Raw genomic sequence first — 18472 nt, forward strand, 5'->3', positions numbered from 1 at the left:
GACATCGTGGCTGACTTAAATGGAGCAAAGTGGTTCTCCAAACTAGACCTGAATGCCTGCTACCATCAGCTGGAACTGGAGCCGGAGAGCCGGTACATTACCACTTTTTCGACGCATGAGGGACTCCTGGTGGATCCGAAGAAAGCAGAAGTAATCCGGGCAGCCAGCACCCCTCGCAACACCACAAGGTGAGGAGCTTTCTCGGCATGGCGTCGTACTGTGGATGGTTTATTCCTAATCTGGCAGCCATCTCCGAGCCACTGCGGGCGCTCACGCTTCAAGACCACAAGTGGGAATGGACTCAGGCAGCCAACAAGGCTTTCCAAGACATTCTCTGGTTGCCAGCGGCTCCTGGACAGTTCAAATTCTCTTTTCCTCACACAGTTCAAATTCTCTTTTCCTCAACCCGCTGGCCTTCAAGAAGGGGCGTTCTACACCTCAATATTTTTCTGGTAATGCAATGAGACGCACTTCCTCCTGCTTTGAGCACCGCTTCCGGTCTAGTTACATTTAAAAGAAGTTTGAACTCTCTTCTTTTTGTAAGGCAGTCCCGAGCTGTGGCGTATTTGATGTTGCCTTTCTGCCTCTGCTGTCTGGATGCCTTAATCTGTCACCTCTGGTCCCAGTGGGGGCTGGTGACATTTGAAAGTGGTGAGGCGTATACGTTGCGGTGAGTGCACTGTGGCGAGCCCGACCGCCATAAGGGATATTCAGAAGGGGGTAGGAGGGTTCTCCCCCTGAGAACCTTTTTTATAACAGTGTGCAAATGTTGCATTTTCAAGCAAATTTTACCCTGGTGCAATGCTGTCCACTGTGCTGTCACTACCGCGTAGTGTAACTGCCATGTAGTACTATCCCTGTTCAGTCACTACTGTGCAGTGTCACCATCGTGCAATGTACCAACCTGTTGTCACCGCTACATAGTCTATCCCTCCCAATGTATCACTATAGTGTAGTGGAACCAATGTTTAGTGTCACCCTAGTGCTATCATTAATATGCCATTCTCGTGCAGTGTCAAGACCGCTATCCACACAAGGATGGTGTGACCATGCAGACAAGTGCTGACAAGGATGTTGTGACAGAGCGTTGGTACACTGTGGTGCAGGGCTCAGTTTTTGTGCAGGACTCTGCAGTAGGAGGTGGTACACAGATCCAATGATGGCATCGCTGGGCCTGGGATACCCGGGAAAGATGCTTAGCTCCTGAGTCAGAAGGTGAACAACACGATGATGAAGTTCTGGGCTTGGAGCCTGCTTATTGCAGGTAACGCGACCCATATTATTGGCATGTGTGCGGGGGAGCAGCAATCATGCCATTAAACCCCCCCTTCCTTCTGGCAGGAGCTGCTCAACAAAATCACCGCAATCCCCCATAGCCCCCCTCCTACCCAACTTTTCTCAACACAGGCTGTAGCAGCACGCACTAAACCTGCAAACCACTTGTTTGTAAGAGTCCCATGCATCTATAGGAGAGAGTGATGGGAGGAATAAGTCATAACAAATGCAATCTATGAATGAAACCTGCATGCACGCCACAGGTTAGGTGCCAGGAACAATCGAAAATTATATAAACATATAGGTATTGGAATAACTTAAGTACTGCACAAAGTACAGGCGTATATGTACATTACAAACTCGCAAAGATGCAAAATGACAATATGTAGGAATCACAAAACCTTCCCGGAAATAAAGAGCAAAATAAACAATAGAAATAGGCAACAATACATCACACACGCGCACATCGATAGCAGCCACACAAACACTTTGTACATCAACACCAGCCAAATACACACACAATATGCACACTACTTCACATACACAGGTACACAACAGACTCAAGTATTCACACACTAACCGAAACACGCACAAACAATATTTCATGCCCATCTATTTGTCTTTTGTCATGATAATGTTGTTTCCCCCTTACTTGGCACTACAATTCGGGTTGATTTGATCCAGTGTTTTTTATGTGATCTGATGCTTTGCTCCTCATGACACTTTTCTTCGAATTACACCCATATTCACGTAGAACATCAACTTAGTGGGCACCTGGCAGACTGCCGTGTGTCCGTGACCCCTGGAAGCAGGAAAGAGCCCCCCTCCCTCCTTTGACCGCCTTAAAGCTGATTTGGAAGTGGTGCGAGCCAGGCAACGGCCTCATAATTTGTGCATTTTAATAGCTCGACCTTGTGATTCAAAATACATTAATAAAGCTCTGAGTCAGCACCCGCTACGGAGCCCATGGATGGACCTAATTAGAGGGCTGCAGATGGTGGAGAGAGAGAGGCCTAAAATGGTTAAAACTAAGAGCAAATTTCCCGAGCAGGACAAATCTAAAAAAACGAAGCCGAAATGTAACTTTAAAAAATGGCCGCCTGGGCCTTACCTGCGCTGGTGGACTGCTGACTCTTGAGTTCACTTTAGTCCTGCAGTCCAATCAGTGCTGTGGCAGCAGCAAGCAGCAACCATTAGGAATAGATGCTGCCAGGGGTGCACTGCAGTAATGCTGGACTGTCTCGGGACTCTCGGAGTCCGCTCTAAATGCAGTCCGTGTCCGTCTCGCTGGAGTCGAACTTTGACACTTGACACAGTTAATCAAATGCTTCCGGTGAGTTCCACCACAGTGGACAGTGCAGACTCACATGTGCAAAGCAGTCCGAGGTCGAGTCTGCGCAGACTCGATTCTTCAGCTTCCCGCCTGCCACACCCCTTTCCCAACTCGTCACAGGGTGGGTCCCAGCATGCGTTGGGAAAGGGGTGTGGTGACAAGCTCTCCACTCCCTGATTAACGTGGAGGGTTAGCGATATCTGGCTTGGTATTAAAACGCCCGTGGCTAACTTAACCGCCACGCCATTCGGGGGTGGAGACTGGGCCCTGAAGCTAGGTCTTTGCCGAGCTGATGACATCACAGCCATCAGGGCTGTGAGGTTGTCAGCCGGCAAACACTGAGGCCCGCCCAGGGAGCATGCAAGGAGAGTGTCACGTGATCCAGACTCCAAAACAGCCACTGTCACCGCAACATTATCGATGAGTGGGGCAGACAGTGCCCTGTGTTTACTACTGTACTGGCAGAGTATAATTTAGAAGACTATCAAAAACTGGTATTTTTTTATTCTAAAAAATCTAAGCATTCATTGAGCACTTCTTTTGTCGAATGTAACGGGGGCGGAGCCCCGACGCCCTCAGGGAGAAAACGCCTCTGCCTGGTCCCCTTTTCCCGCATCGCTCTAGGCTGCCTGTATCCTATACCCATATCCCTAGTACAGTATGATAACTTCGACCTTTACTTCCTCCTTGGTGCTTCTAAAATCGGTTTGCACCGACCGTACTCACACCCTGATGGCACAACTTCCATAGGCCCCTACTCAGGGCACAAGTCCTAAAAAAAGAAGTGGGGGGACGAACCAAGGTAGGTGGTGTCACAGGAAGTGACGTCACGACAGGAAGTGACGTCACGAAAGGTAGTCAGTCCCCTCTCATTACAGGGAGTCCTGCTTCAATTGGGGGGGGCTCGTCGTTAACCCACTGTGGAATGTAGCGTCATTGTTAATAAATTAGTTTATACGATATAAACTGATTTATTAACACTTAAGCTATAAATTGTTACACATGTCTATTACGGATTACTTTTAGGTAAAGATTTAACAAATGTATTTTGAAAAGAGCAAATAACAGAAAGTGAGTTAATCTTTAAAGACAAAACAGAGGTACAATAAATTAAAGTACAAATGACGCATCTAAATATTATCCCAACCTCACTTGTATTCAAACAGTATGCATGTTAACTTCGTAAATTTCTAACCTGATTTCCTAGGTGCGTTTAGCTTCTTATCTCATTCATATTTAGAGCTGCGCTGCAGATGTTTTTGGAAACATGCACATTTCATTCATCAGCTGCGCGGCTTCACACGAACACTAAACGCGTACAGTGCGGGTGCCAGAAATGCCAACGGCTCTCTTGGGATATGTGAATGTATTAAATTGCATCGAAGGGCCATGTATGAGAGTTTCTTCTTCACAGCTTTTGGGCAGGGGGATAGTGTCCACCCGGTAAAATAGGTGAGGGGGGGTGTCGTCCACCCGCGTGGTACCCGGACTCGAGCCCTGCCCTACTCCTTTACGTCTTCAAGAAGAACCAGCTTGATTTCTCTCCTGCCAACGTGTCATCCATTCCAGGTGTACTGCCTGAAGAAGATTACATTCTCAGCTGGCCGATACCTTCGTAGTTTTACCTGATTGTGTTTGTGTTAAAATAATTGTGGTCCTGCCTTGTTGCTGTAGTTTTCCTAGTGCAAAGCACTCCATCTCTCCTGGGCTGTGTTCGCATTAAATAAAACCGTATAAATAAATACGTGCATTTCTTAATTTCAAAATGCTTGCTTAAAAGTGACAAAATGTGCACGAATTTACCAGCGCAGTAGGTTTTAGCTTGCTTGACAGTTTCTTCAAAACCCAAATATTGGGAAAGATATGTCTGCTCCGCGGTTTTTATTTTGACTACCTTTGAATGCGCACTTGAATTTGTGCCTTCGTACCGTCATGACAAAACTGCCCCCTATATGCCAGGAATTATCACCATACCTTTAGGGCGAACATTGTGCTTGGTTGGGCACCATCAGGCTCACAACATGTGAGTTACTTCCATAATGCAGTAACCGCCATTATAGTAGGTGCAGGTGCCACTGTTTCAAGAAATACCTATGCTTTAGGTGGCTAGATGGAGGGGGGCAGGGGGAGTAGGCTGATAGGAGTGCCGCAGACAGGGATGGGTTACCCACAGAGGAATGGACTCCTAGAAGACATTTTAGGCAGAGGTTTCCCCAGTGCTTAATTTGTAAAAAAAAGAAAAAGAAGTGCAGGTGCTGAACATTTTTCCAAGGGCGCCACAGCTCACTTTTTCCTCCTGTGAGCCCCACTTTCAACACTCTCACTGCCTCAGTCTCTACCTTTTAACCTTGATCTGTTGTCTGTCCCCTAAGTCTTTGCTCTAAGCGCCTATCCTCTCACCTATCTAATTGTTTTCTATCATCTTTGTCACACCTGGTGTGTTACCTTATTCCCTGTATTTCTGATTTGCTCTCTATTCATTCTAGCCCTGCCCTTTTTCCTCTTCACTTGTATCCATGCTCTGCTCTCTCTCTCTTTGATCTTGACTCTTTACTATCACTCTTCTAGCAGTGATTAGCTGTGTCTCCGTTTTATCATTTGTCTGCTTTTTTTCCCCTCTGTCCTATCCTCTACATCCTTTCATTTTATCTTCTCTCTTCGTAATGCTCTCTTCTTCACATCATGGCTTCTTTCTCTTTGTATCTGATGTTATTATTATTATTATTAAAGGCTTTTATATCGCGCTCTATTACTAAAAAAATAGTATCCTGGCGCGTTGAAGGCAGAACAGTTGGGAGAGGACTAATAACTAATAACTGAACATAAGAAAAAACAGTTTAAGCTATTGTATTAAAAAGGTGAGTTTTTAGTCCTTTCTTAAAAACATTGAGAGTCGGAGCAGTTTTTAGGTGAAGGGGAAGGGTGTTCCAGGATTTTGCTGCTCTTACCGAAATAGATTGGCCGCCAAGTCTGCAGTATTTGAATTTGGGAACGGACATTTGGCACAGGTTGGCCGATCGCAGGAGGCGATTAGGGACATACAAGCGGAACCTTTTCCAAAAGTAGATAGGGCCAATTTGATGAATAGCTCGGTAGGCCATCACTAAAATTTTGAACTGAATCCTGAGGGCAACAGGAAGCCAATGGAGAGCACACAGCAAAGGGTGTGCACTAGAACGCCTAGGAACATTGAATAGGAGCCTGGCAGCAGCGTTCTGAATGACCTGGAGGCGGTGAATCAGGTATGCTGGTAGTCCGCCAAACAGACCATTCGTGTAATCCAGCCTAGAGAGTATCAAGGCGCGAATAACGGTCTCTTTAGCTTCTTTCGGCAGGAGAGGGAAGAACCTACGTAGAGTTTTTAGGGTAGCAAAACAGACCCCCGTGAGTTTCTTAATGTGATCCTCAAACTTAAGGTTCTTACTGAACCAGACTCCTAGGTTTTTTACTGGGCCAGATGTGGCTTTTGGAGGGGGTAGGTCAGCAGGCCAGAGACGCTCACTAAAGTCCTCAGGAAAAGAGCCATACAACAAGATCTCTGATTTACTTTCGTTGCATTTCAGCTGGGCACGTGCTAACCATTGGAAGACCGAGGACAAACAATGTTGGGCCACCGACGTATCTAAATTACCTCTGGGCCAGGTAAACAAAAGCTGCGTGTCGTCGGCGTATGCCATAATTTTTGCACCCAACTGTTCAGCAAGGTAAATCAGAGGGGTAAGATAAACATTAAAAAGTAGAGGGCTTAGGATGGACCCCTGGGGAACACCAGTAGAAAGTGATTTAGGGGTGGAGGCAAAAGGAGGCAGCCAAATTTGTTGTGTGCGGTTATCTAAGAATGAAGTTAGCCAATCAAGTGCAGGGCCGGTAACACCTATATCAGCTAGTCTAGCGAGTAGGAGGGAGTGAGGCACCGTATCGAAGGCAGCAGAGAGGTCCAATAAAATCAGAGCCGCTCTGCCACCCTCGTCAAGACATTCCCGAATGGCCTCCGAGATTTCAACTAAGGCCGTCTCGGTACTATAAGTAGCCCTAAAGCCAGACTGAGCTGGATGTAGAGCCTTTGTTAATTCGACAAATTTGTCCAGCTGCTTGAAGACGGTCTTTTCACAGATTTTTGCAAGAGCTGGGAGCAAAGATATAGGCCGAAAATTGGACGGCGTGGTCGGGTCTAGACCATTTTTTTTAAGCAATGGGAGCAATTTTGCTTGCTTCCAACAAGCGGGGACAGTAGCCGTAAGGAGTGAGAGGTTAATAAGCTGGGTAACCTCATTTCCCACTGTTTCAGCTAAGCCCGCAAATACTCTAGCCGGGCAAGGGTCAGAAGGAGATCCTGATTTTAAGGCAGCAATAGTGGAGCTGATATCAGAATTTAATTGGAGGGTGAATTCAGCCAACTGCTCAGTGCGTGGGGGCATTGAGGGAAGCAGAGTAGTTAAAGGTAATGTGGAGCCATTACAAACCTTTTGCAGGTCCTCCTGGATTTTAGCAATTTTTTCAATGAAGAACTCAGATAGTTCTTCACACCATTCCTTTGATGCAGGTAACATAGGTTGAGAAGCACAGGGAGATGTAAAGCTTTTTACAATAGTGAAGATTTCCTTACTGTTGTTGTTCGCTTTATTAATACGTCCTGTAAAATAGCTACGCTTGGCAGATCTAATGGCTGCATAATACTTTTTTTGTGCAGCCCGCAGGTCTTTTTTCGCCTCGGGGAGATAAGCTTGTCTCCACGCCCTCAAGTTTTTTGCAGCCTGATTTGAGGTCGCGGAGGGCATGGGAAAACCAAGGTTTGGAGGGGGTAGAGCGGAGCCTGCAAACCCGGCTGCTATTAGTTGATGTAGCAGTCACGCATTCCATCCATGAATTAAATGCGCTGGCAGCAGCCTCAATATCAGGGGGGAGCAGAGGACGAGACGCATCAAGTCCCTCAGAGAGGGTATTCAAGTTGATCTTCTGTGTGTGGGCAGTTTGGGGTTGAGCCGCAACAGAAGTCAAAAGAGGCCAGGAAAATCTGACAAGCTTATGGTCAGACCAGATTACTGGCTCAGGTTGAGCCATGGTAATGTCGAAATTTGAGCATACCAGATCCAAGATATGTCCTCCTAAATGGGTTGGAGCATCCACCCATTGTCTTAACTGGGCCATAGAGAGAGCTTCTGTAAGGCGAACTGCCTCTGGCAGGTCCGGACAGTCAACATGAATATTAAAGTCCCCCAGGAGGAGATACCGGGAATGGCGTAAGATCCGAGGGACTATTAACTCTTCTAGGGCTTGTACAAAATTACCCACGTGGCCAGGAGGGCGATAGACCAACGTACCGCCGATGGAGGAATGAGCATTGAATTTTAGGGAGAAGTGGAGCATCTCGGCTTCAGGCAGATGTTGTTGGGAGTCATAAGAGAAAGTCCACTGTTCCCTAAAGACAACCGCAATCCCACCACCTCTACCTAGGGGTCGGTCTAATCTAGAAATCTTGAAACCGCGTGGAATGTGCTCTCCTTTTCTTCTACTTAGCTCTGTCTTATCTCACTCCTCTCCTGTTGTTTCTTTCTCCTCTTTACTCCTGCTCTCTCTCTCATCTATAACACTGCTGCAGCCTGTGACAGCCTGTGACCCCAGTCGTCATCCTGTACATTTCCCTGCTATTTGGAACTCTGTGTTTTCCTGTTGTCATTCCTAAAGAAGTGGAAGATGGCATGTTTTACTTTCTTACCTACACTGAGTGCAAAAACAAATGTACACCAAATGAAAATGCTTTTTTTGCACATATTAATCGGTTCTCTAGAACTGGGTTTATTGCAGGACAGACGGCTGCTCGAGCACAACAGGTGATGTCACTGCTAGTGCTGCCTGTAATTAGTAGGTCCAGGGATGGGACAGCATCGGCATCCACTGCTCAGCTTGCTGTGACACTGCTACAGCACAGGCATTGTCCCCAGCCGAAATGCTGCCAATGCTGGTAAGTATGGCTGTGGGGCCTACTAGACTCGCGCACGCTCAGCAATTACCATGCTGGGGTGCAGCGCACAAATTGTACAGGTGATGCCATGGCGCACAAAAGTTGTGCTGGGCCGCATGGAGCAAGTTGAGGATAGCAGCAATGCAGGGCTGCAGGATATGCTACTCTGGCTATGCAGCAAGTGGAAAGTCCACACTTACTTTCGTTCATTCTTCCTCAAGAGCCCTCACTCCCAAGTTCCAAATGCGCTCTCACAGCTTCTTTGCCTCAACTCCGCCATGAGCATGCCCCAGCTACAATTATCCAATGGGAGGCTTAGGCTCGGCCATGGGCAGGGTGCAGCAGACTTGGGGAATAGAATGCAAGCCATAGTTTGTCAATAACTTCTTGGATTTGTGATCGCGTGATGACATCATCACTAAGGTGGTGATACACAATCTGCTGGCCTGTCTATGCTGGCCTGTCTATGAACATATACCAGCCAGTCACCATGCAATGTTTGTTATTCCTTTTATTTTGAATTGGAACAATTAATATTGAGACCACCACCTGCAGGGTCAGAAATTGTAGCCCTGCCCTGTGAAAGAAGTGCCGGTGCGGAGCACCTGAAAGCACCTGCTCAAATTAAGCACTGGGTTTCCCCTCTATGCTGGAAACACTAGAAGAGCTGCTTTTTTTCTAAATCTTTGATGAGCGGATGGCTGATGTTTCCTGCATACCAGGTGCCTCATTTTGTGTGTCAAAGTACCCTGGGGTGTTTCTACTTGACACAATAGTATAACTGTTTGCCTTCGGGCACCTTTGAAGCGAAAACAAAACATGAGGGTTGTGTAGCGGCAACCAATGAAGGGCTTCGCCTTCAAGCACAGACAAAATTTGTTTGAACAAGCTACACTTGCACTGAAGAGGCCACAGCATTTGCAGAAAGGTGACCCAGTCTATCTTTTGGCAAGTAGCGACGTTATATTTTTATTGTCATTTAAATCTGCTCTTAGGTTGACGAATGGGAGTCATTAAAAACTCCCAGGTTCATGACAAACCTTACATGGCGCGAGGCATTTACCATGTGCAGACATTCCAATAGAACAATCTTTGTTTTGATGAGTTTAGTGTTGGAAACGTTTTATGCTTCCAGTTTTGGATGGCGAGTTATCAGTTTATGAATTTGGTAAGCTTTTTTACAAGCCGGCTCATTAACCTAATGAAACTTCAGAACAGGTGGGTCGGTCTGATAGTCTGCGGGGGGGGGGTATGCAACAGGAAACAGGGCCAAGCCTCAGGAGACTCAACAGGTAGAACTAAACAGGGGGTGGATCAGAATCCTTTAATGGAAACTGTACGGCACCTGTTATCAAAGACGGATCGCTTGATAGGTGATTCAGTGGTCCCACAACTGGTTGGAGGCGCTGCGGAAGGGTGATGTAACCAACAGTGACTAAAGCCTTCAATAAGGGCTCGAGGTACAACACCACGACAACGTGTTGATATTGGTTATATCTTAGCTATTCAAGGAACGTGATAATGTGGCCTCTGTGATCTTGCCTGGTGAGAGTTCAGAAAGTTGCTTGAAATGAAGATTAGCATTGGGTGTTGGCTGCCTTCCTAAATGGCTTTGGTGGATAACGTAAGCTCCGTATAGTGCAGGACCATCCTGGATCCCTAGGTCATGCGGTCTACAGATCCCGGAGTGAGATGGCGATTGCTGTCGCCACAGGGGAAAGGATATATCCAGTTCCATCTTCTCAGTTGATATGCTTGTTGTAGTAGCATTAGAAATCCGGTTTAAGCATTAATGTAGCATGTGGATGGAAATTAAACTGGAGAGGCTTTGAAGGGTTATTCACTTCAGGCTGAAAGGCATCTTGGAGAGAAGCCGTCACACACTGAGCTATGACTTTTATCAAGACCAAACCTTGGTAAAGTATTTGTGACGGTTCTCTATAAACGCCCCCAGACATTTTACCCACTGTGTATGCTAAAGTGTCCCCACATTTCACATCTTTAATATAGAAACAGTGGACAAATTAGCTATGATTGAATCTAACTTTTTCATACTCCTATGAGTGGAAAAATGTGATAGCCATTTTTAAAGAGGTTTCTCAGCTGTATGGGGTTAGTACCGTCTTTTCCTATAGAGCTGATGCCTTACTCCCACAACGTCCTAATGCAGAAACACCCACGGTGTAATAAAGCTCTGGTCCCGGTGCCATGGGCCTCCATTTTGGTGAACGCTAGGTTTTGTTTGAAGATTCTAAGCAGGATCCAGTTCAGTTCACCAGGAGTCTAACCTCCCCCTCCCCCACTTGTCTCCAACTAGTGCGGACAGACCTTTTTATTTTCTGACCCTTCCTGCAGGAAGGTCCACCGTGATCAAGATGGCAGCAAGTAACACCTTTGTTTGGGACGTTTGAAAATGTAAGTTTCGTGTACACAAAGGGCAGTAAAATAAATCGGCTTCGAATACCGAATCATTTCTGATATTTTCACCCAGTAGTTTTGCAAAGACCATCTTATGTCTTATACCTTTTTCAAAATCTGAAAGAAAGAACATATCTACTTAATTGTTTGTATTTTATTGTGTTGCTAGCTGCATGGATTTATATTATTGACCGTGACTTATGGCACCGACTGTTTGATTTTGCACTATTATTAAACATTGCTGGTGTCCGTGTTTCTTTTTTGTCTTGAAGTTGTGTTTATTTTTTGCATGCTAAATCAGAACACTTACCTCTTTTTTTCACCTTTCCACACAGTGAAAACAATCTCCAAGAAGACCTGTTTGATCAAATTCTTGTCGGAAAGCTGGAGTTTCCAACACCCTACTGGGACAACATCACTGACTGCGCAAAGGTAGAAAGATGAGCGATTGATAGCCAGTCAAAGCGTTTCTTTTGTGATGTTGTGCACATCTGGATAATGGTGACTGGTGCACCTTAAAAGTGATGAGGTGAACATATCTACCTTCAGCCTTGCTACGTGAGACAAGTTCTTTCAGGGGTGTTTCACCCAAGAAAACTTTGAAAATGCAGGGGCAAACTGTGCATTTACAGGACCAGTTTCACATATATGAAGTAAAAATTCAGATATTTTAATGGGAAAAATGAATTAGTCTAATAATTTTGGGCTGTCGGGCAAGCTTCTTCCTCTCCCTTAGAAAGGTGGGGCTCTCCCTACCTAAGAATAGTTTAAAAATGATGGCAAAACTGGGGTTTTCAGCATTGTTTTCTAAATCGTCGCTATAGAGCAACGTATGTGTGATTCCATTATAATATTCCTCAAGCAATGTGATATGGTATATCATTTTTCAAAATGCATACGCCACTTTTTCTATATTTTTCCATCCTGCCCTGAAAATAGATTCTCAGTCAGATGTTATAAATGAGAATTTACTTGGAAGAGGTAAGGAGGAAAAACAAAGGTGACACAATCCCTAAATCTCGGGCTGTAAACATCAGAGCCCATAATGCAGTGCTTCTCCACAGTTAAATGGCACCTACTGGATCAGGTAGGAGGCAGGTTACCCAGTCCGACCAGTTGAGGGCACTGAGAGCAGTGTTGATAATGTAATCGAATACTGTAACATATTACACAGTTCCATCATTGTAGAAGATGAAATGCATGCATGTGCCATCAAATAACAGCCAAAGTACCAAGTCACCAACATGTGCAGCCTGAATTATCCCTAAAATATCCATTTCAAATAGGTTTCTGAAATGCGTTCCTTTTGCCTAAAACTTCTTGTCGAAAAAAGACCTAGCCCCATGATGCACATCATTTTAATGGGGATAAATAGGCTCCATTCTCACAAACCAAAGCTTCACATTTTTATGAAAAAGCACAATATTTTGCCTGAAATACCAGATTTTTTTTTTAGAAGTTCATTCCTAGTTCATAAACAACTTCACCAAGTAGCCGTGTGTCTAATGTTGCACATGGGCCAATTTGTGTTCATTTTCCATGATTAAGTACGGGGATGTTCAGCAGATGGCACAAATTGGCATCACCATTGTGCCAAGGTCACGAATGATGCAAAAAAAAATTGCAAAAAAATAATCGCAGTAAATCGAGGATGGGGACCATTGTGCCAGTGCTACCATTATGCAATGTGCATCCGCAAATTCAATGACGGCCACAGCATGTAAAGAATGGGCTCTATCCAATTATATATACATATATGATGGGCTGCTTTATGCCAGAGATTGCCAGAATGCTTTAAGACTGGACGCTATATGGCACATGTAATCCTCTGCTATGTCAGGATTAGCCTGTATGTCATCAAGAATGTACAATGTATGTCAAGGGTGGACCTCTTATGTTAGGGGCATCTGTGCAGGTATTCTGGTCCAAGATTCAGTGCCTGTGGCCAGAAAATAACAGTGTGTAAATGTGCAAACACACACCTCTGGCTCAGTTCGCTTTAAGCTCTAGAATTTGAATACTATGCTGTCCTGTTTTTTTAGTTGAGATTGTAATTTCACCACCTCCTGGTCTGTTTTGTTTGTTAATCGGTTATCAGAAATTGTGACTTTGGGAGAGCTAAAGGAGCATTGAACCACTCTACCTACCAATAACTCTGCTACTTTCAGTAAGTGTGCTCTTCCCACTCCAATGATGCTATGGCTGTGTGTCTGCTGACCAGTTAATTAGGAAGTAGAGGCTGCAGAATCCAGAGCATGTAGGGGCGATCTTCCCCTACATTTGAAGGGAAAACAGGAGCATTTGTAACGCTTTGAAGAAGAATTAGAAGCGCTGTGCTGTTTTCATAAATTGATACCCCCTTCATGCTCGATTGCTAAAAAAGCTTATTTGCTAAAGATACTGTAGTCACCTGTAAGCTCACTTTCAGTGTTTTGATATTGTGTAAACCATCCACATCTGTTCCCATGTTGCATGGCTGCTTGAAGCCCCCAGTGTGCTGGGTATATCACCCTGGTTGTGAGAAGTCTGCTCTATGCCAACACAAAGTAACTCATGTGAACCTAACACACTGCAACGCCTGACCAGGGCCTCTCATGAATGTGATGAAGAGACGCATGCAAACTGACCACGTGTGCTGCACTTACTCGCATTGCTACATCTCACTAGCAGTGGTTTCTTGCTTTGGTTTTTCAGGAGTTGATTGGGTTGATGCTGCAGGTAAACGTAGAAGCTCGGTACACAGCAGACCAGATCCTGTCTCACCCTTGGGTGTCTGTAAGTGATTTTGTTTATCATCTTTGATGCTTGAACCTGTACTGTGAATGGGTTGGTATGTTGATATTGAGAACTCACATTTTAAAGGGGGCATGTGTGGTTTGAAGGCATTGTTGATTTGCTGTGTATGTAACAGCAGTAGCTGCTGGCAATATCTGACGTGGTGGGGGGGGGGGGCAGCGTGGAGGGAAAAAATTATTTTTAAAATGACTTGGCTTTCGCTGCCGGCTGCAGCAATCCTCTGCTCTTGTGCCGCACCTCGCTGCTCTCTGCTCCTGGCACTGCAGTCACCATGAGAACAGACTTCCAGACTCTCCAAACAATCCCAGCGCCTCTCTCATGCTAAAAGTCCCAACATGAGAGAAATGCTGAGACTGGGTAGAGCGGACCAGTTTCACGCTCCTGTAGGGACTTGGGAGCCTGTGCCCCTGAGCACCGCGGTTCTCTTCAAGCAAGGGACAGCCTGGAGATATCCAAGTGCGCATGTCAGTTTGGCTGTCCGAAGACGCCCGGCCAAACCGACATGCGCACTTTCAGTGCCTTGCACGCCTCCTCCTTCTGTTGCTGCCTCATGGCCCCGCCCTAGACTATGCGACTCTGGAAGTAAAAAATAAAATGACAAAATAATGTTGTCAATTATTTTTCTTTCTGTCCGCTGCATTTCTGCAGTGGGGCGACACTCCTCTGCCATAGCGGAGGAGCCACCCCTGGTATGTAATATGCAGCGTCTCAAGAGCATAAACCGCAGCCTAGCAGAAAAGACCAAAAGACACACAATTGATCCTCATCAGCCAGGATAGCTTGAAGCAGAAAAGACCAGCATTGAAGTCCTTTCACAGTCTATAGATTGTTCATTCAGTGCTGTTCGGGTGTAAAGGGGATTACAAATATATATTGTGGTCCCAAATGCTGGTAATATTTGTGGCCTGGATGCCTCTTCATACACGACTCTTGAAAAAGCGTAAGGGAAATTAACTGTGAAGCATGTTCCTTGTGAACGGTGCCATCCTGATGGCCTCATGTCCTGTTGTCTAGGGCAGCTCACTATTTGGACTTGACAGTAACCCTGGGTGTAGTACGCGTAGCTACACGAACTGCACTACTCGAACTGCGTAGTGCACTGTGCAAAATGCTGTTCAAACTGATTGCACAGTGCCAGATGCTTGTCCGCACTGTGCAAACCTCATCTTGCACAGTGCAAGCGGTCGTTTTCTGCCGCTCAATAGATTTCTACTCGAGCTGCAGCTATCTCAACACGGACTGGTAGTTTTTCATCGTGAGCGGTCGCGAGCATATGCGACCACTTGCAATGAGAAACCTGACCTCCCCGTGTTGAGAATCTCGCCGGGAGGTTTATTTTCCACACTCGCGATCGGCAACTTGATGTTGCTAATCCCGAATGAGGAAAAAGTCTCGCTGGGATGTCATTTTGCTAGTTTGTGGTCGCAAACTTGATGTTGAGTACCGCGAGCAAATAAAAAATGACTGCTGCGCTACTTGTGTTTGCACTATGATAAGTGCAATTCGCGTAGTGCGAAGTAGCGCAATCTTCGCAAACTACGTGAGCGTAGCGTAGTACTTCTCCCAGGGTTACTTGACAGCACATTATTAATTAATTGGCAGAGCTCACAGCTTCATCTGCATAAGACAAAGAGCTAAAGCAGGCGAACAGCATTTTTGAGTGTCGAAAGTGATAGGAGAGGTTGCCTGTCATCTTCAGTATTGGCTGCATTGAAAGCAGCACTGTGACAAAGTGAAATGTCCCCAAACTGGACTTTTGATTCAAAGGTAATGTGCATCTAAGTCAACATTTGGTTAACTGGTTTCTTATTGAGAGCCTTGTACTTGGCGCAACATCAACAACTGCTACAGATGTGTGGTGTGGGAATGAGCTAGCGGATTAATTTTATTTCTACTGTAGGTATAGCGGGTACCCCAGTAAAAACAATCAGCCTATTTTACACAGTGAACATTAGCAAAGTATCCTGTCCTTGATGTCGCAGTGATGGAGAGAGGGGCTCTAGCCATGTACCCCTAACCCTCATGATGCTGTGTCCTGCTTTTGAGATCACAGCCCTTTTATTATGAATAGGCATTGTCTAGAAATGGCAAGTGTAATGGCCTGCTAAAGTAAAGGAAATGGTTCAGCCCACCCCTCCCAACTTCTTTTGCATTTATGCATTACTACCTGGTACCAAAGCAGCACAACACGAATAGAAGGTGGGAAAATTTGTCTGTGTAACAGGGAGCAATCTGAGTAATACTACGGAGTCCATTTTCCTTGTCAGTCTTCACAATATGGGGTTATATGAAGCCGTGCTATTCCTTCTGCTGACACCACCCAGCAGTCACCACAAGTCATGCACTAATGATGTCCCTTGTATGATGAATGATTCTCAAATACTGCTTCAGATGTTAAGCAAAGAAAGTTTTAATATTTGAACCAATAGCTGTACAAGAATGTCACTGTGAGCCATATGTGTGGATTAAGGACAAAGATGCTAATGGAAATGCCTACTGTATTCCCATTGAGCAGAAGGAGATACTTGTCAATGAGGAGCTTATCTCCTTGGACTACAGAAGGTCGGGGAGCCAATTACTGGGACACAAGTCGCACTGAACTTAGACACCCCAAAATCAACCCACAAAAAAAGACAGAGGATTCTTTGGCACAGCCTAATAAACATGCGGCAGAATGACTTCAAGACATCAAAGCTCTGCCAACAGTACTACCTTGATGTACTCCTAACCCGATGAGGGACACAGTTGAAGCCTGTAATGGAGGCAGTGGAATAAAATCGCCAAGCAATGAATTGGTAGTAGAAACCAAGAGCACCATCTCCACATGTGCAAGTAATTTGAACTCTGCAGGCCAATGGATAGTCAACTGCTGACACTACACAATGCACAGTTGCTGATCTATGCAAACGCCTAAATAAGCATGGAGCCCAGATGGGGAGTAACCTGGTAGCATTTTGCCCAATATCTAGACACTTCCCACCTTCCTACAAATATAAGGACTTGAGAAGGGAACAGAGGTCCTAATGTAGAGGGGGAAGAAATCCTAACACAAACACATCCACAAAAGAATTATAGAAGGTTGCAAATAAAGCTACTGACGTGAGATGAAGTGCTGAAGAAGGGTGAAGCATAATGGACGTAAACTCACATTGTTCAGAGAATCCACTACAACATCCATAACCCCATTGGACAACACTTCCACTGAACTCCTAACCGCTTCATTTAAGTCATGGAACTGACCACCAAAATGTTGCATATGATTACATGTGAACAACCCTGCCTAGTAAAGCCGCATACATGATTTGCCGCAGTTGCTTTGCATACCAAACACAGGAGACTGAACAACATAACCAAACTCTTTCAACTAAGAGATAAAATACCTTAACTTTTCTGCGAATAGCCAGAGACGCACCCAGAAGCACCAGTGAGAGCTCCCCAATCATGTGATACCAAAGGGCTCTGATATCTAGAGGGGGCACTTTCATTTTTCATAAGGCAAACAATATGGACAACAGCAGCTGATCAAGGGCAAGTACCTTACCTGGTATCTTGGAAGGGAATTACCACATCAACAGCCCACGAAATACAGCCCTGTCTGTAAGCCTGATGCAGCTAAAAATAACAAGCATTTGCAATGCAATCAGTCTCACTTTTGGGATCTTATAAGTGTTTACACATGCATATTATCCCATATTACTGCAGTGGACTGTGGCAGTGATTATAAGTGTGGCAGTATATTTAGCACTTGTTGGCTTAAACTGCTATCGGGGTTAATTACCTTGCATCTCACGATAACGAATGCAAAAATGTCTTTGCTTTGCAAGGCTGTTAAACACCATACAGGCTGTATAAAAACATGCAGAGCCGCAGTGATAAAATATTTTGGGTACTATCCCATGGTATGGCTGGATGGACAGGCCCCTGATTGGGTGATGGGTAAACTGCTTACTCACATCCATTATGAATAGTCCTGCTTTGTGGTGACAATGAACAATGGGCTGATTAACTGTGGCACTATTGAATCTCTGAAATGACTTTTCCTTGGCTCCCTGCCTGCACTCCTCAAGCTACGCCTCTCCGTGGTATCACGCATTTTTCTCCCAGCAGTGCACCTTCAAAAGCCGGTTACATGCCAGCTCAGGGGCCCCATCTAGCCAAATCTCTCCTACCTGTCCCGGGGGCCCAGTGCCTTTGGGAGAGAAGCAATACAGATCAACAGCTGAAAGAGGCTCTGCCCAACCTAATGCGTGTTACTGCCTGGCTTTGACTGCACTGCCTCAGAGGGCCCTGTCTCCTCAATCAGCCCTAGCTCTCTACTACTTCTAAATTGACTGGTAGTTATAAGTCAGTTATTGCTCGGCATGACAATAGAGCCAAGTTAAACCTGGGGGGGGAGGGAAGGAAAAAACGCTGAGGGAGGAAAGGTGTTCAGTGCGCATGTGTAAGATAGCCATCGGCAGCATGCGAGACCAAAAAAGAGTGCGATCACACAGCAAATCCCATGACAAACTCTAATTTCTAATGCAATAGGACTCGTATGTTTCTAGACCTATTGCATTGGAAACAGGAGGGCAGGCATCCAGGAAGGCACAAACGGGAGTGGGGGAGTAAGGGGGGTGGCGAAAAGTCACGGACTGCGGGGGGGGGGGGCAGGGGGAACACGGCAGAAAATAGTGTTGGAGTAAAGG

At 45.5% G+C, this 18472-nt stretch overlaps 1 protein-coding gene across 5 annotated transcripts in view; it reads left to right on the forward strand.

Annotated features, from left to right (window-relative positions):
* Nucleotides 1-18472, forward strand: part of DCLK2 (doublecortin like kinase 2) — a 486660-nt gene that overhangs the window by 442946 nt on the left and 25242 nt on the right. For all 5 annotated transcript variants that reach the window (XR_013607189.1, XM_078676909.1, XM_078676911.1 and 2 more), the window contains 2 exons: nucleotides 11324-11420; nucleotides 13683-13763. Coding sequence is in view for 4 of the 5 variants with exons in the window: in XM_078676909.1 (XP_078533035.1) it covers nucleotides 11324-11420; nucleotides 13683-13763 (178 nt within the window). In the remaining variant the exon portion in view is untranslated. The remainder of the gene's footprint in view (nucleotides 1-11323; nucleotides 11421-13682; nucleotides 13764-18472) is intronic.

Source organism: Lissotriton helveticus, chromosome 2_1, assembly GCF_964261635.1.
Source record: "Lissotriton helveticus chromosome 2_1, aLisHel1.1, whole genome shotgun sequence".
Lineage (NCBI taxonomy): Eukaryota > Metazoa > Chordata > Amphibia > Caudata > Salamandridae > Lissotriton > Lissotriton helveticus.